The sequence below is a fragment of the Rhincodon typus genome, chromosome 36, assembly GCF_021869965.1.
Source record: "Rhincodon typus isolate 14 chromosome 36, sRhiTyp1.1, whole genome shotgun sequence".
Lineage (NCBI taxonomy): Eukaryota > Metazoa > Chordata > Chondrichthyes > Orectolobiformes > Rhincodontidae > Rhincodon > Rhincodon typus.
In genome coordinates, this window is record NC_063367.1 from 23,463,073 (window position 1) to 23,489,569 (window position 26,497).

Genomic DNA, 26,497 nt, shown 5'->3' on the forward strand with positions numbered 1-26,497 from the left:
GAGCATTCAAATGGAAATCAATGAATACAACATGAGTGTTACTGGTAATATACAATTAGAGAACCAGAATGGTTTTCAATCAAAATGTGTGCACTAAATAAAATTGTGACTTTAATTGTTCATAAACTGTTGACAATTCTTTTGAAAATATTTTAAGTCTCCGAATTGTAAATGTGCAATTTAATACAAAACACACAGACAAGTGGAAATACATGGCTGTATCAGCTTTGAAATATACAGATGTGGCCCTTCATCAGCTCAGTTATCCATTTTTTTCCTCAATGCTGTTGGACGTTGCGCATTTCCAGCAATTTTTAAATTCCAAGTCCGGAACTTTGTATAATTTAAACCAAACTTGAAGAAATACCTTCTCTTGGCACAAAAGATTAACACAGGCTTTAAAGGTACTTCACACAACTTAAATATTTAAGCCACACAAAGCCAAAAGCAACATTTAAAAGGCATGTGGTTGGGTACATGAGTAGGAAGGGTTTACAGGGATATGGGCCAAATACTGGCAAATGGGAGTAGATTAATTTAGGATATCTGGTTGGCATGGATGAGCTGGACCGAAGGGTCTGTTTCCATGCTGCACAGCTCTATGACTCTACGTGCTCCACAGAAATGCAACACTACAATTAATTTTAGAAAACAGCAAGCTTCTTTTAGAAAGAACCCAAAAGGTGCCAACACTAGTACATGGGTTGTGAAAGCATTTTGGTTACAGCAGTCAACAACCACAAATTTGAAGAAATTAAGTTTCTATGATCAGGAACTTGAAAGATGACAGTTTTGCTTTATATTTTCAAGCTACAGCAACTGTAAACCTGCCATAATGTTCAAACTGTATTCCCAAGCATAATATTGGATCACTGGAATTCTCCCTCCTAAAAGAACTGCATGTTGTCACAAAGAGTCCCTGTCAAATAAAAAGTAGGACTTGATCCAAACTTAACCAAAGTTCCACAGTAGAAGTTACAGTGTGATCCTACCAAGAGGCATAGGAAAAGCAATGTGAAGGGCATAATTAGCTTTAATTAAGCTGAGACACTGTTGCTTTTAATGGCTTGACCTACCCTCATTGACATTACTTCAGTTGGGTCTTTGGCCTTCGACGAAGTGGACTTTTTACTTTCAAACAGCTTCACTCGGGTGAGCACCGATTGTGGCTTCATTGCTGGATCCACGTCCTCATCAACATCTGGCTTTATGGGTGGTGGCGGCAATGGCTTACTAACAGAATGTGCAGATTCAGAAGCTTTAGAGTGAGGTGGTGGAGGAGGAGGTGGAAAGGTATCTGTGTTTTGGACCAGTTCAAATTGCTGAGGGAGAGAATTATATTCTTGGGATTGGACCTGGCCATAGCTTCTGACTTGGGAATCATAAGGCTGCTGTTGTGATTCCAGAGACCTGGGTGTTGGAGGATGAAAAGCTTGCAGATTGGTTTCATATCGAGGATGAGGATCATAGCCATGAAGGGATTGATCACTGTAATGTGGTTGTGAAGGTTTGTAGCTTTTAAGTGGCTTTTCGTAACGTGGCAGTCTGTTCTCATAGCCTGTAGATGGTGGCTCTTCACGAACTGGATGGTAGTCACGATCTGGATAATGTTCATTGTGCTTTGGATCATAGTCAATTGGATGCTGGTCCTCAAAATAAGGTGGAGGTTGGTCGTGTTGAATAGATTTTTCATTATAATGTAGCCACTTGTCATTGTAACCAGGTAAATTTTCCTCATAATGTGATATAGACCCAAAACTTGGGGAGAGCTGCTGCTCATATTTTGCTTGAGATCCATTTCTGTAACGTGTCTGCTCCTCAATATTCTGACGTTGTGGTTCATAAACTTGGTCTTTATCAATTCTCAGTGCAGGATGGTTGCCTACTGGCTGCTTGATGTCATAATTCTGCCTTGGAAGTTCATTGTTGTACAAGTCCTTTTCGTATATCTACAGAGCACAGAGTTAAACAAATGGGAACAGCACAAGCACTGATGCAAAGCAATTAAAAAACATAAACCGCTCTAAGTATGCAGCAGTTCTGTCACCACATCCAGAATCAAAATACACAAAGATTTAAGCTATACACCCTTCATCAGAGCACATGTTCTGGAGGACACAGAAGAAAATGTTAACTTGTCTTCCTGAAGTGATGGGTCTGCTATGTATTTCCAGCAATCTATTTCTGATTTTCAGTTACTTGCTTGCTTGCTTAGAATTTACAGATGCAAAGAAAATTTGTTTCCAATTGACTTTTCAAAAATGTGTCCAGGAAATCTTTTAAATGATACCGGAACATTTTAAAACAAACTTTAAATCATACACACCCAAGAATTTCTGAAGTAATTAAAGAGTTCCAGAACTGCCAAAATTTAGAAGTCTAAAGAAATAGCTGAGGTGTTCAAAAATAAATGATATAATAAACTAAACTCAAGGTGCATTTGGAGAGTTGCAATAAATTGGACAGAAGTTAAGTTACAACTAGTGAAATAAAGTGGTTTTTATTTTGAAAGGCCTCAATTCAGACTAACACGTTAATTTCTCTTTTAATATATGCATATTGTGGCACTGAAGGTGGGGCGGAGGCAGCTAATATCATCAGACTTCTGACAATGCCAGTAACTTTTGTTTGTGTTTCTGGCCATGTCCTTCCATTCTGAAGACTGGAGCCCATGCAAGGAAACTTGCATCAAGTGCTCTTGATGCAGTTGATGAACCGACTTTGATTTTAAGTATAAGTACTGAAGAAAGCAAGATCTGTGAAAAGATTGATTTTATATTATATGGCAGAGTTTGCTGGCATACAGAGGAACTTTGCCTGTCAGATAGAACTCAAAGGGAGATTTTAGTACTCACAATCTCAAAACAATTTTAAGTGGAGACTTATGGATACCAAACATTGACATGATTTCCACTGAGCATAGCTACTATAATAAGCTATGTATTTTTGTGATGTTATTTGTCAAGTTTTTTTTTAAAAAAGGTGTTCTGTACAAAAATCAAAATTGCAATGCAGTTGAAGTAGCAAATTAAGGTTTTTTAAACTAAAACAGAACTGGCAGCTTCTACCTTAACTGACACAAAAACAAGAATCAACTGATCAACAGAAAGGTTACAATTGCAGATCACTGCTAAACTCATGATATTTTAGAATTCAGTCCCGTCTCCTTCAATAGTCCAAGTTATTAGGATACAGAAGCAACTGCCCTGAAAAAGGATCTGAAAGAGTTAAATGGAGGCAAAACACGTATTGGCAAACATGCTGACGCTTGCAATTAAAATCAGAATCCCCTCTGATCAGGCCACAGCAATGCTATTTGCAGTCCATGAAAGGTACAGAGACTAGCACACACAAAATACCTTCTAAGATGAGTTAGAAGGAACTACAGAAAGGTTTCAAAGTAGAAAAGATATTTAAGCAAAAGTTCAAGGTATAGGCCAAACCAATTAAATTAGTAAAAAAAAACTGTCAAAACTTATCAGCACAATGGAAGAAATGGGAGTCTGGTATCAATTATATCAACTTGATCATTAGTATTTAAAACTTAGTATGTTGGGTAAAAGTTTTTTGGTTAGAAAAGAGAAATTTCTGATTGAATACCAAGTGTTAGTGCAGTTGCCTTATAGTAAATATTGAGTGAATACTCTACCACACAGTACTTCCAAAGCATGTCAGCAACATTTGTTGGAGGAGTTTAAAGCTGGCCACTGGTCTGTTGAAAACACATATTTGGTCTGGCCTCTAACCTCAGCGATATGATCAACTACACAGGCAAAGCAAGTGATTGAGCAGAAGCATGCAGAAGCTCTGTACATATGGTGTGCCAAGGATTTTACAGCAAGCGGTACCTTTGTTGGTTCTGCAGTTCGAGTTGCTGTCGGTTCTGGATCTCTCAGCCTCTCAGGACTGATAGAATGAATAACAGGAGGTAGTTCAGGATTGGGTTTTCTGTAGGGGTCGATCTGGGATTCAGGGCTGCTGTGGGGAGGAGGAGCAATCTCCTCTTGTCTCACACTGTTTAGATCTGCTATGGTATTGACACTAGAGGGCACAGTCACCACAGAAATGGATTCAAGCTGCTGGGACGAACTGGGGACTGCAGAAGGAATATCTGCTTTCTGTGAAACGTCCAAGATAAAATACATTATTTAAATAGAAATTTATCTTGTCTACAAGGTGTATTGTTGGCAAAACAGATGTTGACTTAACTTTCAAATTACTCTTAAGTATTTATTTCAATCACAATAAGCATATTAACTACAATTGAAAACGTTTAACAAATAGAAGCTAATTCCTCATTGCAAATTTCATAATCAAGACTACACAAATTTACCATCCATGTTAAAAACAAGCATTTCTAACTGTGAAATTTAATTTTAACAATTATAGTTATGTTTAAAAATGTATGCATTAGAAGGTTAGAAGTAGTAATGAAACATCACTGGAAAAGAAATTCATTCTCTTCAATAACAGACAGACCAGCAGTGGGAGTAGAAATAGACTGGTGCATCAGTTTTGCTAACCTCAGGGTAAGCTTAAGATCAAGGTACTGAAGGTTCAATGATGAATGGAATTCTAAGGTATCTTGGACTAACTCGTAAACTGTACCAATTTCCAAACAGTGGATTGTATTCCTGATCTCCATTTTTGCAGCAGCAGCGGAAGCGGTGAGAGCGAGGACCAGAGGGCTGCCGGGACAGTAAGTTCTTCATTTTGGCAGCGAAGCCGAGTGGGAGCGGTCGAATTGCACTCTGGGAAGGTGAGTGAACTGATATATTTGGGCAGTGGCTAAACCCAAGACACTACACGTGTAGTGTCTCCCACCCGCCCTCCTGCTCTAACCAAAACTCTGGTGTGTTGATAAGGTAAGGCTTTTCTTTTTTTTTAAATCGTGCGCTGGTAAGTAGTGATTGGTAAAAATTTTTTGATTTCATTTATCTATTATTTGATATTGTAGTAGGGCTAAGCTAAGCTTAAGAGTAAAAATGGCAGGAGATCCCAGACCCGTGTTATGCTCCTCTTACTCAATGTGGGAGCTCAGGGACGCGTTGTCCCTGACTCCTACACGTGCAGGAAGTGTGTCCAGCTGCAGCTCTTGTTAGACCGCATGACGGCTCTGGAGCTGCGGATGGACTCACTTTGGAGCATCCGCGATGCTGAGGAAGTCGTGGATAGCACGTTTAGCAAATTGGTCACACCGCAGAGTAGGATTGCTGAGGGAGAAAGGGAATGGGTGACCAAAAGGCAGAGAAAAAGCAGGAAGGCATAACAGGAAAGTGTCCAATGCGGAGATCTCCCTCCAAAACAGGTATATTGTTTTGGATACTGTTGGGGGAGATGGCTCACCAGGGGAAGGCAGCAGTAGTCAGGTTCATGGCACCGTGGCTGGGTCTGCTGTACAGAAGGGCGGGAAAAAGAGTGGAAGGGCTGTAGTCAAAGGGGGGTAGGTAGGCGGTTCTGTGGTCGAAAACGAAACTCCCGAATGGTACGTTACCTCCCAGGTGCACGGGTCAGGGATGTCTCAGATCGACTGCAGGACATTCTGAAGGGGGAGGGTGAACAGCCAGCTGTCGTGGTGCATATAGGCACCAATGATATAGGTAATAAACGGGATGAGGTCCTACAAGCAGAATTTAGGGAGTTCGGAGCCAAGTCAAAAAGTAAGACCTCAGAGGTAGTAATCTCAGGATTGCTACCAGTGCCGCATGCTAGTCAGAGTAGAAATGAAAGAATAGGCAGGATAAACGAGTGGCTTGTGAGATGGTGCAGGAGGGAGGAGTTCAGAATTTTAAGGACATTGGAACTGGTTCTGGGGGAGGTGGAACTATTACAAATCGGACAGTCTACACCTGGGCAGGACTGAACCAATGTCCGAGGGGGTGCTTTTGCTAATGCTGTTGGGGAGGGTTTAAACTGATGTGGCAGGGGGACGGGAACCAAATGAGTTGGTTAGTGGACAGTAAGGAGGCAGTAACTAAAAGCCTGTAAGGAACTAGATAATGAAGTCAGTGTGACTAAGGGGAAGGGTAGGCAGAGAGCAGATAATGAACGCAAAGGGACAGGTGGTCTGAGGTGCATTTGTTTCAATGCGAGAAGTGTAGCAGGTAAGGCAGATGAACTTAGGGCTTGGACTGGTACCTGGGAGTATGATGTTATTGCTATTACTGAGACTTGGTTGAGGGAAGGGCGAGATTGGCAATTAAATATCCCAGGATATAGATGCTTCAGGCGGGAAGAGAGGGAGGTAAAAAGGGGTGGAGGAGTTGTATTACTGGTCAAAGAGGATATCACAGCTGTGCTGAAGGAGGGCACTATGGAGGACTCAAGCAGTGAGGCAATGTGGGCAGAGCTCAGAAATAGGAGGGGTGCCGAAACAATGTTGGGGCTGTACTACAGGCCTCCCAACAGCGAGCGTGAAATAGAGGTACAAATATGTAGACAGATTATGGAAAGATGTAGGAGCAACAGGGTGGTGGTGATGAGAGATTTTAATTTTCCCAACATTGACTGGGAATCAGTTAGTGTTAGGGGTTTAGATGGAGCAGAATTTGTAAGGAGCATCCAGGAGGGTTTCATAGAGCAGTATGTAAATAGTCCAACTTGGGAAGGGGCCACACTGGACCTGGTGTTGGGGAATGAGCCCGGCCAGGTGTTTGAAGTTTCAGTAGGGGATTACTTTGGGAATAGTGATCACAATTCCGTAAGTTTTAGAATACTCACAGACAAAGACAAGAGTGGTCCTAAAGGAAGAGTGCTAAATTGAGGGAAGGCCAACTATAGCGAAATTCGGCAGGAGCTGGGGAATGTGGATTGGGAGCAGCTGTTTGAGGGTAAATCCACATTTGATATGTGGGAGGCTTTTAAAGAGAGGTTGATTAGAGTGCAGGACAGACATGTCCCTGTGAAAATGAGGGAGAGAAAGGGCAGGATTAGGGAACCATGGATGACAGGTGAAATTGAGAGACTAGCAAAGAGGAAAAAGGAAGCATACATAAGGTCTAGGCGACTGAAAACAGACAAAGCTTTGGAAGAATATCGGAAAAGTAGGACCAATCTGAAACGATGAATTAAGAGGGCTAAAGGGGTCATGAAATATCTTTAGCAAACAGGGTTAAGGAAAATCCCAAAGCCTTTTATTCGTACATAAGGAGCAAGAGGATAACTAGAGAAAGGGTTGGCCCACTCAAGGACGTAGGAGAGAAGTTATGCGAGGAGTGAGATTCTTAAATGAATACTTTGCGTCAGTATTCACCGAGGAGAGGAATATGACGGACGTTGAGGTTAGGGATAGATGTTTGATTACTCTAGGTCAAGTCGGCGTAAGGGAGGGGGGGGGGGGGGTGGGGAAGCGTTGGGTATTCTAAAAGGCATTAGGGTGGACAAGTCCCCGGGTCCGGATGGGATCTATCCCAGGTTACTGAGGGAAGCGAGGGAGGAAATAGCTGGGGCCTTAACAGATATCTTTGCAGCATCCTTGAGCACGGGTGAGGTCCCGGAGGAGTGGAGAATTTCTAATGTTGTCCCCTTGTTTAAGAAGGGTAGCAAGGATAATCCAGGTAATTATAGACCGGTGAGTCTGACGTCAGTGGTGGGGAAGCTGCTGGAGAAGATACTGAGGGATCGGATCTATTTACATTTGGAAGAAAATGGGCTTATTTGTGATAGGCAGCATGGTTTTGTGCAGGGAAGGTCATGTCTTACCAACTTGATCCAATTCTTTGAGGAAGTGACAAAGTTGATAGATGAGGGAAGGGCTGTAGATGTCATATACATGGACTTCAGTAAGGCGTTTGATAAGGTTCCCCATGGTAGGCTGATGGAGAAAGTGAAGTCGCATGGGGTCCAGGGTGTACTAGCTAGATGGATAGAGAACTGGCTGGGCAACAGGAGACAGAGAGTTGTAGTGGAAGGGAGTTTCTCAAAATGGAGAACTGTGACTAGTGGTGTTCCACAGGGATCCGTGTTGGGACCACTGTTGTTTGTGATATACATAAATGATCTGGAGGAAGGTATAGATGGTCTGATTAGCAAGTTTGCAGATGACACTAAGATTGGTGGAGCAGCAGGTAGTGAAGAGGACTGTTGGAGAATGCAGCAGAATATAGATAGATTGGAGAGTTGGGCGGAGAAATGGCAGATGGAGTTCAATCCAGGCAAATGCGAGGTGATGCATTTTGGAAGATCCAATTCAAGAGTGAAATATACGGTAAATGGAAAAGCCTTGGGGAAAATTGATGCACAGAGAGATCTGGGTGTTCAGGTCCACTGTACCCTGAAGGTGGCAACGCAGGTCGATACAGTGGTCAAGAAGGCACATGGTATGCTTTCATTCATCGGATGGGGTATTGAGTACAAGAGTTGGCAGATCATGTTACAGTTGTATAGGACTTTGGTTCGACCACATTTGGAATACTGCATACAGTTCTGGTCGCCACATTACCAAAAGGATGTGGATGCTTTGGAGAGGGTGCAGAGGAGGTTCACCAGGATGTTGCATGGTATGGAGGGCGCTAGCTATGAAGAGAGGTTGAGTAGATTGGGATTATTTACATTAGAAAGACGAAGGTTGAGGGGGGACCTGATTGAGGTCTACAAAATCATGAGAGGTATAGACAGGGTGGACAGCAAGAAGCTTTTCCCCAGAGTTGGGGACTCAATTACTAGGGGTCACGATTTCAAGGTGAGAGGGGAAAAGTTTAAAGGGAGATATGCGTGGAAAGTTCTTTACGCAGAGGGTGGTGGGTGCCTGGAACACGTTGCCAGTGGAGGAGGTAGAGTTGGGCACGATAGCGTCATTTAAGATGTATGTAGACAGATACATGAATAGGCAGGGAGCAGAGGGATACAGATGCTTGGAAAATAGGCGACAGGTTTACAGAGGATCTGGATCAGCGCAGGCTTGGAGGGGCGAAGGGCCTGTTCCTGTGCTGTAATTTTCTTTGGTTCTTTATTTTATGTCCTCTATTATTAGTAAAATTACTGAAGATGACTCCTTCCTGTTCACACTAAACACAGTCTCTACCTCTGCAAATTTTTCTTTGAAAGGAACAGTAGAGGAGGGGAAAGAAACAGTTTACGATGCAAAATTATAGACAGGAATATAATGGGCTTTTATGTTGAATGGCTGTTGGTTCGGAGTGAAATAATGTGCTATATTCTGGTAGATTTACTTGATGTAGAAGAATCTTTATGATGTGGTAGAGGCGTGGAATGCATTGCAGGAGAGGGTAGTAGAGTCGGCCTCATTAGGGGCATTTAAGCAGCTATTAGATAGGCATATGGATGATAGTATAAGGTAGGGGTGGAGGTTAGATAGACCTTAGGTTTAGGGTAAAAGTTCGGCACAACACCGTGGGCCGAAGGGCCTGTACTGTGCTGTACTGTTTTACGTTCTATGTTCTAGTTGTCATTTTTAAAATCACAATCTACTGGCATGTTAAAGACATAGAGAATAATTTATACTAAGTGATTTCTGATTGAATTCTGAGCAGTTTTTAATAAACATTTCTAGCAAACACAAGTCAAGTCCTGTGACTCAATACAGTTGTACCACTGGCACATTCTCTGCTAATTCAAGTTTAAGAGCAGAGCAGGTTTTGTACACAATTAATTGGCCAAACAGAAGAAAATCTGGGTGGAAAGAAGATCTAACAAATACCCTGTTGGATCATCCTATCCCTTGGTAAATTTTCTCAACTACTAGGCTTCTTACTTGTCCAATCACCTTGACCAATGAGAGAAACCAACTAGCTTGACCAAAGATAGAGAAATTCAATTCAACTGCCTTACAAATTCTGCTTCCCTCTTAGCCTGCAGCAGCTGATTTGCTAATCATCCCATCTTCACTGATCTATATTGACCTCCAGTTCCTGTCAAAGCCGCAACTGAAAAATGCTCATCTTTCTGTGAGACTCACCTCTGTCCATTTCTGTAAGCTATCCCACTGCTAAACCATTCCCACAGCCAGACTCAGATTTTCATCTTTCTTGTGCCCCACTCTACATTTATCCTCCCCAAATGCTGTCCACTTTGCTAACACCCATTTCTGACAAACGCTTTTGGTCAACCCTTCCAATATTTCGTCCTTTGTTGCTGAACAGACATTTTTTGTCAAAAGATTTCTGTCAATTTATCAGAACATTTCACAAGAATGTAAATTCAAGACGAAAACCAACATCCAAACTGCATTAACATGGTAGGAAAGTGGACTCTGACTGATAGAGATGTTGTCATGAAGAATGCGCTAAGTCATGATGATTGACAGTTAACTTCCATGTTTTGTTTAAAATTTTAAGCCAGGCAGGCTGATTCTCATTTGTCTAAGCATTGCCCTAAGAAGTGAATCAGCAGATGGCTCACACTTATTTTGTTGAGTAAAAACAGGTGTAGGCATTTTTTCAGACAAGAGAAAACAGCATCTTGTGATTAATATGCATGATTTCCAGTACAAAGTATGCCACACTATGAATCTGAGTGACAGCCTTAAATTGGTTGTCAGTATAATTCTTTGCATGCTCAGGATTATCCAGCTAATGTTGCCTAACTGCGCAATTTAGTGTTGGACACTGTGTGGTCGCAGGCTGTCAGGGTATGGTATATACCTCACCTGTTGCTAACAGCGGACATACAGCCTAGATACTTTTTATCCCACAGGTACTGAAATTCACATAGCACATTAATTATTTGTGTGACTGCCAGAAAGTCTTTTTGGCTTGATGGTAGCGTCCTGTTAGTGACAAACACCATTTGTGGTTCCCAAAGTACTGACAGATCATATTAACTAGCATATCCCTTCAGCTGTTTGCAACAAATGACCCTACCCAACAGCCTGTCCTTGTATAACTCACAACACCGTTCCAAGATTAGATGTGAATCTGTAGCTGGATCAAATTGGATGGGTCATCCCCAGCGTGCAAAGATTTACACTCACAACCAATATAGGATTGTCAGTTAGGCTCATGGAGTGGCATACATGCGTCTACTGGAAGCTGTTAGTGTACAAGGTTCTATTCTTTACAAATAAGAACAACAGATCAATACAGCACAGGAACAGGCCCTTCGGCCCTCCAAGCCTGTGTCGCCACATTCTGCCCTTCCATACCAAAACTATCTTCAGTTTCAGGATCTGCATCCCTTTATTCCATTCCTATTCATGTATTCATCTAGGTGCTTTTTGAATGCTGCTATTGTGTCTGCTTCCAGCACGTCCTCTGGCAATGTGTTCCAGGCACTCACCATCCTTTGTGTGAAAAACGTGCCTCGCATATCTCTTTTAAACATTCCCCTCTCATACCTTGAACCTGTGTCCCCTAGTAATTGAACCCTCCACCCTGGGAAAAGGCCTCATACTTTCCACTCTATCCACGCCATTCACAATCTTATAAACTTCTGTTAGGTCACCCCTCAACCTCCTGCGTTTCAGCAAAAACAAATCCAGTCTAGCCAACCTTTCTTCATAATCAAAATCCTCCATACCAGGCAACATCCTGGTAAACCTTTTCTATACCCTCTCCAAAGCATCCACATCCTTCTGGTAGTGTGATGACCAGAACGATATGCAATATTCCAAGTGACCCAACTAAAGTTCTATAAAGCTGCAGCATTATTTGTCTATCCTTATACTCAGTGCCTCTTCCAATAAAGGTAAGCATGCCATAAGCCAACTTATCTGCCTGCGCTGCCACCTTCAGTGATCTGTGGACCTTTACAACCAGATCTATCTGCATATCATTACTCCTAAGGGTTCTGCCATTCACTGTATAATTTCCACCTGTGCTTGATCTTCCAAAATGCATCACCTCACATTTGTCTGGATTAAACTCCATCTGCCATTTTTCTGCCCATGCCTCCAACTGATCTATATCCTGCTGTATCCTCTGACAATCCTCCTCACTATCCACAACTCCACCAATCTTTGTATCGTCCGCAAACTTCCTAATTAGACCAGCAATGTTTTCCTCCAAATCATTTATGTAGACCACAAACAGCAGAGGTCCCAGCACTGTTCCCTGTGGGACACCACTAGTCACAACCCTCCGTTCCAAAATACATCCTTCCACCGCTACCCTCTGTCTCCTACAACTAAGCCAGTTCTGTATCCATCTTGACAGCTCACCCCTGATAACACGTGACTTTACCTTTTGTACCAGTCTGCCATGAGGGACCTTGTCAAAGGCTTTACTGAAGCCCACACAGACATCAACCGCTTTTCACTCATCATCTGTCACATCCTCAAAAAACTTGATCAAGTTAGTGAGGCACGACCTCCCCTGCACAAAACCATGCTGTCGATTGCTAATATGTCCATTTGCTTCTTAATCAGTATAGATCTTGTCCTGGAGAATCTTTTCTTACCAAGGTGAGACTCACAAGCCTGTTATTTCCTGATTATCCCTGCCACCCCTCTTAAGGAATGGGACAACATTGGCTATTCTCCAGTCCTCTGGACCTCACCTGTGGCCAAAGAGGATCCAAAGATGTCTGTCAATGCTCCAGCAATTTGCTCTCTTGCCTCCCTCAATATTCTGGGATAGATCCCAGCAGGACCTGGGGACTTGACTACCTTAATACTTTTTAAGACGCACAACACCTCTTCCTCTTTATTAGCAACTTGGGCCTAGAAACACTCTCCCTTCCCTGAGATCATCCTCCACCAATTCCTTCTCTTTGGCGAATACCAACGCAAAAGTATTCGTTTAGGACCTCACCTACCTCTTCTGGCACCAGACGTTGATTCCCTCCTTTGTCCTTGAGTGGGCCAACCCTTTCCCTGGCTACCCTCCTGCTTTTTATACATGTATAAAAAGCTTTGGGATTCTCCTTAATCCTGTTTGCTAACAACGTTTCATGACCCCCTTTTAGTCCTTGTTTAAGTTCTTTCCTACTTTGCTTATATACAGCAAGGGTTTCATCAGTTCCCAGCCTCGTAGACCTTATGTATGCTTCCTTTTTTCTTTCTGACCAAGGTCATAACATTCCTGGTCATGTAAGGTTCATGTAACTTTCCATACCTATCTGTCATTCTCGCAGGAATGTGCCACTCCTGAATCCCTTCAAGTGCAATTTGACTTACTCCCACGTCTGAAGTAGATTTACCCTCAAACAGATGCCTCCAATCAAATTTCTCTAGTTCTTGCCTAATATTGTGGTAGTTTGCCTTCTCCCAATTTAAAACCTTCACGAGGACTACGGTTAACCCTCTACACAAATATCTTAAAACTCACGGTATCGTGAGAACTACTCCCCAAATGCTTCCTCACTGAAACTTCACTCACCTAGCAGGGTTCATTTCTCAAAACCAGGATTGGTATAACCCCTTCCTTGGTTGGGCTATTTACATGTTGCGTCAAGAGTCCCTCCTGAATGGTCCTTACAAATTCTGTCCCAACCAAGCCCCTAGCACAAAGTGAGTCCAGTCAATATAGAGGAAGTTAAAATCACTCACCACAACAACCCTGCTGTATTCACATCTTACCAAAATCTGTCTACATATTCTCTCCACTCTCTACCACTGGCTATTGGGAGGCCTGTAGTATACCCCAGCATTGTGATTTCACCTTTCCTATTCCTGACTTCTACCCATATTGCATCGCTACACAAGTCCTCTGATGTATCCTCCCGCAGTACAGCTGAGAGATACTCCTTTACCATTAATTCAACTCCCCCATTCCTTTTACATCCCCTTCTACCAAACCTAAAACATCTAAGTCTGGGACATTCAGCTGCCAGTCCTGTCCCTCCTTCACCCAAGTCTCCATAATCGCAATAATATCATAGTTCCAAGTACTAACCAAAGCTCTAAGTTCATCTACCTTGCCTGTTATACTTCTCGCATTGGTACACATGCATTTCAGATTACCTCCCCTGATCTTTTCAGCAGCGTTTCCCTTCCTGTACTTGTTCTTAGTAATGTTTGCCTTGGTTTCTACCTCTCTCTCAATTTCTGCATCTACTGCAATACTCCTCTGGTTCCCATTCCCCTGCCACCCTCCCCAACCATTCTACCAAGTATCCCCCCCCCCCACCAAAGGACATCAGACCCGGTCCTGCCCAGGTGTAAGCCGTCCAGTTTGTACAGGTCCCACCTCCCCCAGAACAGGTCCCACCTCCCCCAGAACCGGTCCCACCTCCCCCAGAACCGGTCCCAATGCCCCATGAATCTAAAACCATCCACCTCACACCATCTTTCCAGCCACGTGTTCATCCTATATATCCTGTTGTTTCTACTCTGACTAGCCTTGTGTCACTGGTAGTAATCCTGAGATAACTACCTTGGAGTTCCTACATTTCAACTTTGTTCCTAGTTCTCTATATTCTGCTCCTAGGACCTCATCCTTTTTTTAAAAACCTATGTCATTACTACCAATGGGTACTACAACCACTGACTGTTAGCCCTCCCCCTCTAGAATGTCCTGCAGCTACTCTGAGACATTCAGGACCCTAGCACCACAGAGGCAACACACTATTCTGGACTCTCATTTGCAGCAACAGAAAACCCAATGTGTTCCCCTTACAATTGAATCCCCTAGAACTACAGCATTTCTATGCCTACCTCTCCCTCTATCTGCAGCACAGCCAACTGGTGCTATGAATTTGACTGCTGCTGTTATCTTGAGAGGCCATTTCTCTCAACAGTATCCAAAACGGTAGAGGTAGTTCTCCTATAATGCAATACTGGCATTGTATGACCTCGTGCTATAGAATATCGTGTTATAGTGAAATTGCTATTAGAAAATCTCTATACCTGTACAGCAGAAAGTTCGCGTTATCCTAATACCATCTACTATTCATCAATCAAGTTACAGCCAATTCACGTTAATGAAATGCATGCGATAGCAAAACTACCCGTACATCTGTTTTGCAGGGGAACAGCCACAGGAGATTCCTGCACTACGTGGTGGGCACCCACTCCCTTCCTGCCTATGGATTCCAAGTCTGCAGTGCGGCCACCTCTCTATATATCTGCTATCCACAACACTTTCTGCCTTGCAAATCCTCCACAGTGTCCCCAGATACCGCTCCAACTCTGAAACTTGGGCTTCCAGGAGCTGCAGCTGGAGACACTTCTTGCACACGTGCAGGTCCTGGGCAGTGGAAATGTGCCAGGCTTACCACATTGTGCAAGAGCAGCAGACTACAATTTGGAGCTTTTTGAAGCTTCTGATGTTCTCTGCTCAGATAACAATTTCTCAAAACTCAGCCATTACTCACCAACAAGTTTCCAGAAATAGTTTAGGCTCGCACTCCTTTACCCACTGGAACTCTTGCTGCCGAGCTTCCTCTCACGATGTTCTGTCTCCTCAGAACCTTACCTTTCCCTTTTTTTTTGGTTAGATGAGGAAGGAGGGATGGAAACACGACAGTAATGTAATGTTTGAGGCTAAGCGTTCCTTAATGGCAGGTTCTTCCATGACAGCCTTCACGCTGACTGCAAAGTCCACTCCCAGAATGCAAACGAAAGACAACTCAGCATCCTCTGGTTGGATAAACAGAAAGAACAATGTACATGCCCTGCACCTGCTTTAACTCAACAAATTAGGTGACAGCCATTCCCTGGTTCATTTCTCAGTGTGAGGCTCTGACTAGTTAGATCAGCCTGTCTGGTTTAAAATTTAAACAGAGCCTGGCAGTTAACTGTCAATCAGCATTGATGGGTGCATTTCCCAAGGCAACACCTGTACCAATCAGATTCCACTTGCCAACTGATCAGCATTTTCCTCATGCAGCATATACATTGGTTCTCCTCAAGTTTTTATTTCTGTGAAATGTCCAGATGATATCAAATTGAAAAGCTTCAACATGTTCAAAATCTGTACTAAAAAATTACTACTTCCTTCTTCACTTTAATGTTCATTTTTACCTCATGGCCATGAAGCACCTGGGAACTGTTTTCCATATTGAAACATACAAAGCAAATTCAATTCTTGACTTAACATTGAATTGCTATGACTATACTTTCCATAGACTTTCCAAGAAAAGAGACAGAATCATAATAGCTTTGCCTTTAACATAGCATATTACCACTTAATCAAGCACATCTAACTGCTTAAATCATAGAATGAACTCACCTGTTGATTAGACAAAGGCTTATATACAGGAGAGTCCACTCTCTGCACTTGTACTGGATAGGATGGGAAGGCCGGTGCCATTGACTCAGGGTGCATCATTGATGAATCATCTCGTACAGGTTCTGAGGACCGTGTTATGGCAGACTCTGTAGGACCAATTTCATCATTGAGAGTCTCATCCAATTCTTGGTCAGTGTAGGCACCACCTTCAGTATCAGTGTCATCATAATCCGAAGTATGTCTACTGTCTGTGCTGTACATAGAGTACTCACTGCCTGGAGCTGACAAATATGACAAGCGATCATCGTGCAAGTCAAGATCATCCTCTGCTGTACCATCAGCCTACAAAAAGAACAGTCAAATCACAATTAAACAAATATTACACTTGGCAGTTAAACAAAGTATTTTATTAAAGTCCATTGACCAGCTAGGTTATTAGGAATGTGAAGGACATTCCTCCTCAAAGATTTCTGTCAAAGGTGGTAAACTTTGTTGAGATCCTGGAGAAACGGCTGGGGGTGGGGGGGTGGGGTGCACAATGTGGTAATGACCTTCCAGCATAAATTTTCAAATCGACATTCTTCACAAGCCTGATTTCATACAAGCCGTTTTGCCAGAGAGATCATTCTGTGCTGATCAGGAATAGGAACACTGGCTGATTTACTCCACCATGTGAATTAGGACCAAGTATAATACACCTTCTCGGTAGTTTCAAATCTTGCAACTTACTTGTATGCTTCAGTAGCCCACTAGTCACCAACTTTCTTTCCAAACAATATAAACAAATCTCCCAGGAACTTTCATTTTCAGAATACTTTCTGGAGTTCATATGCTCACAGATTTCAAACACCAAAACATTTACTGGTTCAACAACTCCCCCTCTCTGTTCTTCCAAAGGAACTAGATATGCAGTGTTACAAATTCTCAATGTCACAGAACAAAAGAGGAACTTGCAGAAAGAATACCAGTCATTTCTTATAATTTACTCATCTCCAACAGTACTGGCAGAATATATACATAGGTACAGACCATAAAGCAGAATGAGCTACTGCCTCCTCAGGACATCATGCAGTGGGGAAGGAGGAGAGATTTTAATATTACACTGTGCAGTTTTGACTTAAATTATAAGTAATTTTCATCCTACCTTGCCCTCTGATACCCAAACTAACTGGCTCTGTTGATGCTGAACAGATTCCTTCAGAGCCCCATACCAGCCTTCGTTCATTGAATTCAAATTGATGTTAGCTGTAAACAGAAGTTACAAAATCTGTTAAAATTTCAGTTCCTTAGCAAAACCCTTAAAGCAAGATCTTCTCAAAATCCTTTCATCAAGGCCTCTACAAAAATCAGATTCCATAGGCACTTCCTACATAATGAAGTTGACCTTGTACACAAGCAATATGGGATAGTTTTGCATCAAGGTGAATAATACACTCCCTCTTCTGTTAGGGTGCACATCATAAAATATTCCAACCACAATATTCTTCAATGATAAGACCATAAGACATAGGAACAGATAAACCATTCAACTCATTATATCTGCTTGCCATTCAATGAGATCACAGCTGATCTGATAGTCATCAACTCTTCTCCCTTTTCCTCATAATCCTTGATTCCCTTATTGATTAAAAATTTGATATTCTCAGCCTTGAATATACTTAATAATCCAGCCTCAACAGGCCTCTGTGGTAAAGAATTCCACATAGATTTGCTATTCCAAGAAAAGAAATTCCTCCTCATCCGTGTCTTGAATGGGCAACCCCTTACTCTGACATTATATCCTCTGGTCCTAGACTCTCCCATAAGGGGAAATAACCTCACAGTATCCACACTTTCAAGAGCTAAGACTCGTTTATGTTTCAATAAGGTGGTGTCTCATACTTCTAAACTTCAAACAGTACAGGTCAAACCTACCCAACCTTTCCTTGTAAGAAAATCCCTTCATGTCTGGGATCGATCCAGTGAACATTCTCTGGACAGCCTCCAATGCCAGCATACCTTTCCTGAGATAAGGGGTCCAAAACTGTTCACAAGTGTTCTAGGTGTGGTCTACTCTGTATCTTGTACCATTCCAGCAAGATTTTTAAACTCCATTCTCTTTGGAATAAAGCCCAATATTCCATTTGCCTTCACTGTTATCTTGGGTGCTAGCATTTTGTGATTCATGTGCTAGGACTCGCAAATCCTTCCGTGCTATAGCTTTCTACAGTCTTTCTCCATTTAAATAATAGTCAGCTCAACTTTGCTACCAAAGTGCAACCTCACATTTTCTCCACATTCTTTTCTTTCTCCCAAATTTTTGTTCACTCAACCTGCCTGTATATCTCCATTCACTCTTTGTGATATCCTCCATGCCTTCCCGCCTATTTTTGTGTCATCTGCTACATTTGTTTCCCTTATCCAAGTTGTTAATATGTATTGTGAAGAATTGTGGCCCTAATACTGATCCCTGTGGCAAACCACCAGTTAGACAGTGACATCCTGAAAACACCATTTCTTATCCCAACTCCTATCATCTACGAGTTAGCCAGTGCTCTAGCCATGCTAATATACTATCCACAACACCATGTGCTTTTATTATTGAGTTAACGTGCATTGCCTTATCAATTGAAATCTTGAAAATCTAATGTATTAAACCTACTGGTTACCTTTCATCTATCCTGCTTGTTACCACTTCCAAAGAATTCTCTCAAATTTGTCAGGAACGATTTCCTCTTCATGAAGTCAACCAACTCTGCTTTATTATACAATGTATTTCTAAATGCTCTACTACAACGTTTATAATGGACTTAACATTATGGACCACTCCTTGAACAGGAACTGCATGTCATACCAGAGCCCACGCACCTGAAGGAAGGAATACGTCATCAGGGCATACCACCTTAGGAGGGGGCTTGACATAAAAGGTATCACTGCAGGGTCTGAAGACAAAGTTGCTACCTGGATGTGATGGCACATCAGCACCTGACCATGCTCCTCGCATGGGAGATTCAGAACTGCAGCAGCAACCCAGCATTGTCTTTTGACCCAGAAGAACTCAACAAGCTTTGTCTGGATGATGGTGACAAAAATCAGGGGGAGGGACAAAAGCAACCAGCCGATACCACAACATGGCAGTGACCAGCTGGTTAAAACAACCCTCTACTACCACCCTCTGTCTCATACCGTCAAGCTAATTTTGAACTGGCAAGCACTTCCTGAATCCCATGTGATCTAACTTTACTAGTTGGCCTACCATGCGGAACCCTGTCAAAGTCTTTAGTAAAGTCCATGTAGACAATGTCTACCGCTCTGCTCTCAATCTTTTTGATTAAGTCCTCAAAAACATCAATCAAGTTTGAGAGACAAAATTTCGATGCACAAAGTCATGCTGACACTGCCTAATCAGTCCTTGCCTCTCCACATGCACATAAATCCTAACTTAGAAATCCCTCCAACAATTTACCCACCACTGATGTCATATTTACAGGTCTATAGTTCCCAGGCTTCTCCTTACAGCCTTTCTGCAGCTGTAGATAATACAAATATCTCCGCCAGCAGCCCTGCAATTTTTTCCCTAACTTCCTACAACGTCCTAGGACACATTTGATCTGGTTTTAGAGATTAATCCATCTTTTATGCTTTTTTAAGATCTCCAGCACTTCCCGTTCTGTAAAAGGACTGTTTTCAAGATATCAAAATTTATTTCTCCAAGTTCGCTAGCCTCCGTTTCTTTCTCCACAGTAAAAACTGATATGAAATATTCATTTAGTATCTCCCCCCATCTCCTGTCGTTCCTTGTTGATGTGTAAGGAGTCTTACTCTCTTCCTAATTGCTCTTTTATTCTTAATATACTTGTAGCATCTCTTTGGATTATCCTTAACCTTATCTCAGATCCTCTTTTTGCCATCCTGATTTTCCCCTTCAGGATGTCCCCACACCCCTTACACTCAAGAGACTCACTTGATCCCAATTTCTACACTTAATATGACTTCTCCTTATTCTTGACCAGAGCCTCAATATCTGTATTCATTGTTCCCTACTCTTACTGCCTTACTTTTCTTCCAACAGGAACATAATGCCTCCGAACGTTCGTTATCTCACTTTTGAAAGCCACCCACTTTTCAGATGTCCCTTTACCCGAGAACAGTCTACTCCAATCAACACTTGAAGGCTTTGGTGTCATACCATCAAAATATGCCTTACTCCAATTAAGAAGTTTAACTTTTACACAACACCTATCCCTTTTCCATAAATATTTTAAAACTAATAGAATTATGATCACTGGTCCCAAAGTGCTCCCCCATTATCACTTCAGTCACTACAGCTGCCTTATTTCCAAAGAGAAGGTCAAGTTTTGCTCCTTCTCTAGTGGGTACACCTACATATTGATCAAGAAAATTTTCTTCAACACATTTAACAAATTCCTCATCATCCAAGCCCTTAATACTAAGACAGTCCCTGTCTATTATAACCCTATTATTCTTACATAGTTCTGAGATCTCTCTGCATTTTCGTTCCTCAATTTCCCTCTGACTATTGGGGCCTACAGTACAGTCCCATCAAGGTGATCATCCCCTTCTTATTTCAGAGTTCCAGCCATACAGCTTCACTGGATGATTCCCCAGGAGCATCATCTCTACATTAAGCAGTAATGTTTTCCCTAATCAAAAAAATGCCACTCACCTTCCTCTCTTGCCTATCATTCATAGCATCTAAACCATAGAACATGGAGCTGCCAGTCCTTTCCCTCCCTCAACTAGGTTTCTATAATAGCTATGATGTCCCAATTCCATGTTCACATACATGCCCTGAATTCATCCACCTCACCTGTAAGGCCCCTGCACTGAAATAAATGCAGTTTAATTCAGAGTTACATCATTATCTGACTTGCTCTTGCCTGCTTTGTCCAATTAACTAGCTCTTGTTTTAAATTCAGAACCATCTTCATCTGTCTTTCTATTCTCACTACTACTCAGGATCGCCTGACCCTTCCTATTAACTTAAAAGCTCCCAAATAGCACTAGCATATCTCCAACCAGGATATAGGTCTCCTTCTAGTTGAGGTGAAACCTGTCACTTTTGAACAAATCTTTTCTGCCCGAGAAGAGATCCAATGATCCAATAATCTGAACCCTTTTCCACTGCAACATCTCTTCAGCCATTGATTTACCTAACCTATCTTCTTATTCCTACTTTCACTAGCATGTGGCACCAGGAGTAATCCAGAAATTACTATTTTTGAGGTTCTGCTTTTTAACCTTCTACCTCACGTCCTATATCACTCTGCAAAGCCTCAGCCCTTCCCCCTAATTATGTTGTTCTTACCAATGTGTACAATTTCTGTCTCTCACTTCCCACTTTGATAATACGCTGCAACCATTGTGATGCATCCTTGACCCTGGCACCAGGGAGGCAACATACCGTCATGAATTCATGCTCAGAATCTCCTGTGTGATATCTTAGGATGTAACCCAGCAAGTCCAGGGAAATCAACTTTAATCCCCATTAATTTCCTTAGTACATTTTCTCTAGTAACAGTTATTTAATTATTTCATTTTCTTCTTTTTGTCTCTTGGCTAATTAGTACTTCTGAAATATTATTTGTGCCCTTGCCCATGAAGACTGCTGCAAAGTATTTACTCAACTCCTCTACCACTTCCTGATTCCCCATCACTGCTTCCCCAGCCCTATGCTTGAAGCCTATCATCATCTTAGGATCTCTCTTCCTTGTTATATATTTTGATTGATTAATTGACTGATTGATTTATTGTCACCTGTACCAATATATAGTTAAAAGTTTTGTTTACAAGCGGTATAGGCAGATCACAGCAAGCAAAGGATGTACAGATCAAAAACTTAGAGGCATACAGGTTACATTATGAAGCTAAAGTCCATTCAAAAGTCTGACGACGGCCGGAAAGAAGCTGTTCATGAACCTGCTTGTGTGTGTGTTCGGGCTTCTGTATCTTCTGTCTGACAGAAGTGGTTGTAGGAGGTCATTACCAGAGCACAATGGGTCTTTGATGATGTTGGCCGCCTTTCCGTGACACTGGGCCGTGTAAATAGTGTCCATGGATGGAAGGTTGGCTTCTGCGATAGTCTGGGCTGTGCACACTACCTTCTGTAGTTTCTTAGTCCTGGGCAGAGCAGTTACCATATCAGGCCATTATGCAGCCAGACAGAATGCTTTCCACGGTGCATCTGTAGAAGTTGGTGAGGGTCCTTATGGACATGCCAAATTTCCTGAGCCACCTGACGAAAAAGAGTTGTTGTTGTGCCTTCTTCACTGTCTTTTCAGTCTCTGAACCTCAGTTCCATTGATATAGATGGGGGCGTGTTCTCCTTTCTTTCTAAACTCGATGATGAGTTCTTTAGCTTTGCTGATATTAACAGACAGATTGTTTTCAGCTTTCGCTGTCCATCTTGATATTATTTGCAAGTTTACCCTCGAAGTTAGTCTTCGTCTTGATTTTGTTGGTTCTTAAAACCTTCTAAACATCTGACTCACCACAAATCTTTACCATGTTATTTGTTTTTCTTTCAATTTGATGCTATCCTTAACTTCCCTGGTTAAGTGAAGTGGTCTATATTTAACTAATCTTTGTTCTTAAGGCAATTCTTTGAAACATCGCTGAAAAACCAAATAACTGCAACCTATTAAACAAGTTTCAATGACAAAGTTTTCCAGAAGTGCAAATGCAATAGTAACAAAACTCTTAACTTCTCTCCAAACTTAAACAATAGGCCATTGATAAATTTTATACTGAACTCAAACACTGTGGCATTCATAAATTTCTAACTCACCCAAGATCTACAAATGCAACTATGTAAATGAAGAAAATTAGTCACAGCTCCTACGTACCTTGGGCGCTTAAGCAGCTACTGATTAGAATTTTCAATCAAAATTGGAATCAAGCTGAAATAACCATATCCCACAAAGCATGTATATGCTTCACTTAGGGTGATGTTACATTACAAACATCATCTTCCTTCATATCAATAATTATTAAGCAATAATTTTGTCTTCTTTGAGACACTTAAGTCCCTTAACCACTTCCAATTTCTCAACCACAAGCTATCTTTTGATGGTATCATCAAAACACATATTATTTTTATTCATTTGTGGGATGTGGGCATCACTGGCTGGCCAGCATTTTTTGCCCATCCCTAGTTGCCCTTGAGAAGGTGGTGGTGAGCTGCCTTCTTAAACCGCTGCATTCCTCCTGCTGTGGGTTGACCCACAAATGCTATTAGGGAGGGAATTCCAGGATTTTGACCTAGCGACAGTGAAGGAACGGCGACATATTTCCAAGTCAGGATGGTGAGTGACTTGGAGAAGAACTTGGAAGTGATGGTGTTCCCAAATATCTGCTGCCCTTGTCCTTCTAGGTAGAAGTGGTCGTGGGTTTGGAAGGTGCTGCCTGAGGATCTTTGGTGAATTTCTGCAGAGCATCTTGTAGATAATACACACTGCTGCTACTGAGCATCGGTGGTGGAGGGAGTGAACGCTTGTAGATGTAGTGCCAATCAAGCGAGCTGCTTTGTCCTCGATGGTGTCAAGATTCTTGAGTGTTGTTGGGGCTGCGCTCATCCAGGCAAGTGGGGAGTATTCCATCACACTTCTGACTTGTGCCTTGTAGATGGTGGACAGGCTTTGGGGACTCAGGAGATGAGTTACTCGTTGCAGTATTCCCAGCTTCTGGCCTACTCTTGTAGCCACTCTGTTAATGTGGTGAGTCCAGTTGAGTTTCTGGTCAATGGTAACCCCTAGGATGTTTATAGAGGGGGATTCAGTGATGGTAACACCATTGAATGTCAAAGGGCGGTGTTTGGATTGTCTCTCATTAGTGATGTTCATTGCCTGGCATTTGTGTGGCGCGAAAGTTACTTGCTACTTGTCAGCCCAAGCCTGGATATTGTCCAGATCTTGTTGCATGTGAACATGGACTGCTTCAATATCTGAGGAGTCACAAATGGTGCTGAACATTGTGCAATCATTGGTGAACATCCCCAATTCTGACCTTATGATGGAGGGAAGGTCACTGATGAAGCAGCTGAAGATGGTTGGGCCTAGGGCACTACCCTGAGGAACTCCTGCAGAGATGTCCTGGAGCTGAGATGATTGACCTCCCACAACCACAACCATCCATGTGTCAGGCATGACTCCAACCACTGGAACGTATCCCACGTATGCACCAATGGCAAGAAACGCTTTTGTATCACCACCTCTCTCAATACATCTATTGCCTCTGCTAAGTCACACTGCTTGACTGACATCCAGCAACGGATCAGACTGAAGTCACAAACACTGGTCCTTAAATATCAAACTCAACCCTTCTCTTGGATTGCCATTTAAGGCTGAACCAGGCTGTCTTTTTTTATTTATTCATTAACGGGATGAGGGCATCTCTGGTTAGGCAGCATTTATTGCCCATGCCTAATTGCCCAGAGGGCACTTCACAGTCAACCACATGACTGTGGGTCTGGAGTCACATGTAGGCTAAACCAGGTAAGGATGGCAGTTTCCTTCCCTAAATGACATTTCTGAACCAGAAGGGTTTTTCCAACAATCGACAATGGTTTCATGGTCATCAATAGATTCTTAATTCCGGATATTTTATTGAATTCAAATTTCACCATCTGTCTTTGCGGGATTCGAATCCAGGTCCTCACAATGTTATCTGGGTCTCTGGATTAACAGTCCAGCGATAATACCACTAGCCATGGCCTCCCCCAAGTTTACAACTCTGCATACAAGTTTCTGACATCACATCCTCTTTACCATCAAGATTACAAACCTTAATCTTTGCATCTCTAACTCTCAGTTCATCCACTGCAGAAACCATCATCCATGCTGCTGTTACTTCCAGACTGGATTACTGCAGAGCCGTCCCCCGCCAGCCACAAACACTATATTCTCTAGGAATCTGTGCCCATCCAAAGCTAAGCTGCTTGAATTCTAAATAGCACCAATTCTCATTTATACATCACCATCTGCACCCTGACACTTTTGAGTCTCCGCCTCAATTTTAAATATTCTGTGCAAGTGGCAACATTACAGAAATATTTCATTGCCTATGAAGCAACTTAAGATAATCTTACATCATGAAAGATGGATAAGTGATGGCTGGCTTATAATATTTAAAATTATACATGAATCTACTCCTAAGATTCAGTATAATATATACACACAAATATAAAAGCCCTCAATTACACAAAAGTCCAGTAATATTTGCAGCACATTTAGGAATAGTGCATTATACTCACATGTGAAGAGATGATGATTGTTTTTACGTAGTTTCAAAGCACGCTCAAACAACTTTCTAGCACTCTTTCGGGACTCAGGACAGAGTCTTTGCCGCATGGTCTTAACGCCTTGTTTGGAGTCAGGATTTAGGAAAATTACAATTGGGTACCACTGTGCATAATTCAAACGGTCCACTGCATTTGGAGTAATGTCCAACACTGCATGCTTATCCTAATGTAACAAAGGCAGATAGGCACTTATGAATATGAACCAGACCTCACATTTACAATCAAAAGTTGCTTAGACACAGGAAGTAACCTTACTCTGTCGATGACTTGTTTGATAGTATGTAGTCGAATAATTCCAGAACTGCGTTGATCAGTGCCAGCATCTCTAGGCTCACTCCCTGTGATCAAATAATACCATTTAAAAAGCAGAACAGTTTAAAGTCAAATAATTAAACCTGTCTCATTTCCAATTCACTGAACTCCCCTTCACTGTTCAGAGTATTCTATGTTAAAGCAGTACACAATTTAGCCTGTCAAGTCTGTTCCAACCCTCTGAAAGAGCAATTCAGCTAGGACCCCTGACACAGAGGATGAACTCATTTCTTTTTATAACTCAAAATGGTGCCAGATTGTGACAATGAAGCACTTTTCACTATCTTTCTAAATATGTGACAAAAAATAAATAACCAATTCATCACCTCTCCCTCTTATTCTGCAAATTTATCTTCAGGTGTTTATCTATTTCCCTTCTGCAATCTGTAACTGAATCTGGCTCCAGCACACCTTAAACAGTACGATCCATGAAAACTTGAATAGAAAGAATTTTAGTTTTGAGGAAAGATTGGATAGGCTGGGTTGTTTTCTCAGCAAAGGATGTTGAGAAGACAACTAGTTGCAACTTAAGGGAATTTAAAAGGATCTCGATAGTGTGAATAGGAAGTCACTGCTCTCCTTAGTTTAAAAGATCCAGATGCAGGTACAGTTACAACATTTAAAAGACCTTTGGGCAGGTACATGAATAGGAAAGGTTTAGAGGGATATGGGCCAAATACAGGCAAGTGGGACCAACTTAGTTTTGGAAACTTGTTCAGCATGGGTGGGTTGGACTAAGGGGTCTGTTACCATGCTGTTTGACTGTATAACAAAGGGCACCATAGATTTACAATGACAGATAGGAGGTTTAGAGGGGTTC

General features: G+C 42.0%; 2 protein-coding genes across 8 annotated transcripts in view; both read right to left on the bottom strand.

Annotated features, from left to right (window-relative positions):
• The window catches only part of fam189a1 (family with sequence similarity 189 member A1), a 335,517-nt gene that overhangs the window by 84,115 nt on the left and 224,905 nt on the right, over nt 1–26,497 (bottom strand). The gene's annotated exons all lie outside the window — the stretch shown is intronic.
• Nucleotides 1–26,497, bottom strand: part of tjp1a (tight junction protein 1a) — a 150,247-nt gene that overhangs the window by 25,416 nt on the left and 98,334 nt on the right. For 4 of the 7 annotated variants that reach the window (XM_048617231.1, XM_048617229.1, XM_048617228.1 and 1 more), the window contains exons 16-21: nt 25,621–25,703; nt 25,318–25,528; nt 17,212–17,312; nt 16,068–16,409; nt 3,849–4,118; nt 1,077–1,949 (exon numbers count right to left, since the gene is read on the bottom strand). In XM_048617231.1, coding sequence (XP_048473188.1) covers nt 1,077–1,949; nt 3,849–4,118; nt 16,068–16,409; nt 17,212–17,312; nt 25,318–25,528; nt 25,621–25,703 — 1,880 coding nt within the window. The remainder of the gene's footprint in view (nt 1–1,076; nt 1,950–3,848; nt 4,119–16,067; nt 16,410–17,211; nt 17,313–25,317; nt 25,529–25,620; nt 25,704–26,497) is intronic. The other 3 variants (XM_048617233.1, XM_048617232.1, XM_048617234.1) reach the window with 2 other exon arrangements.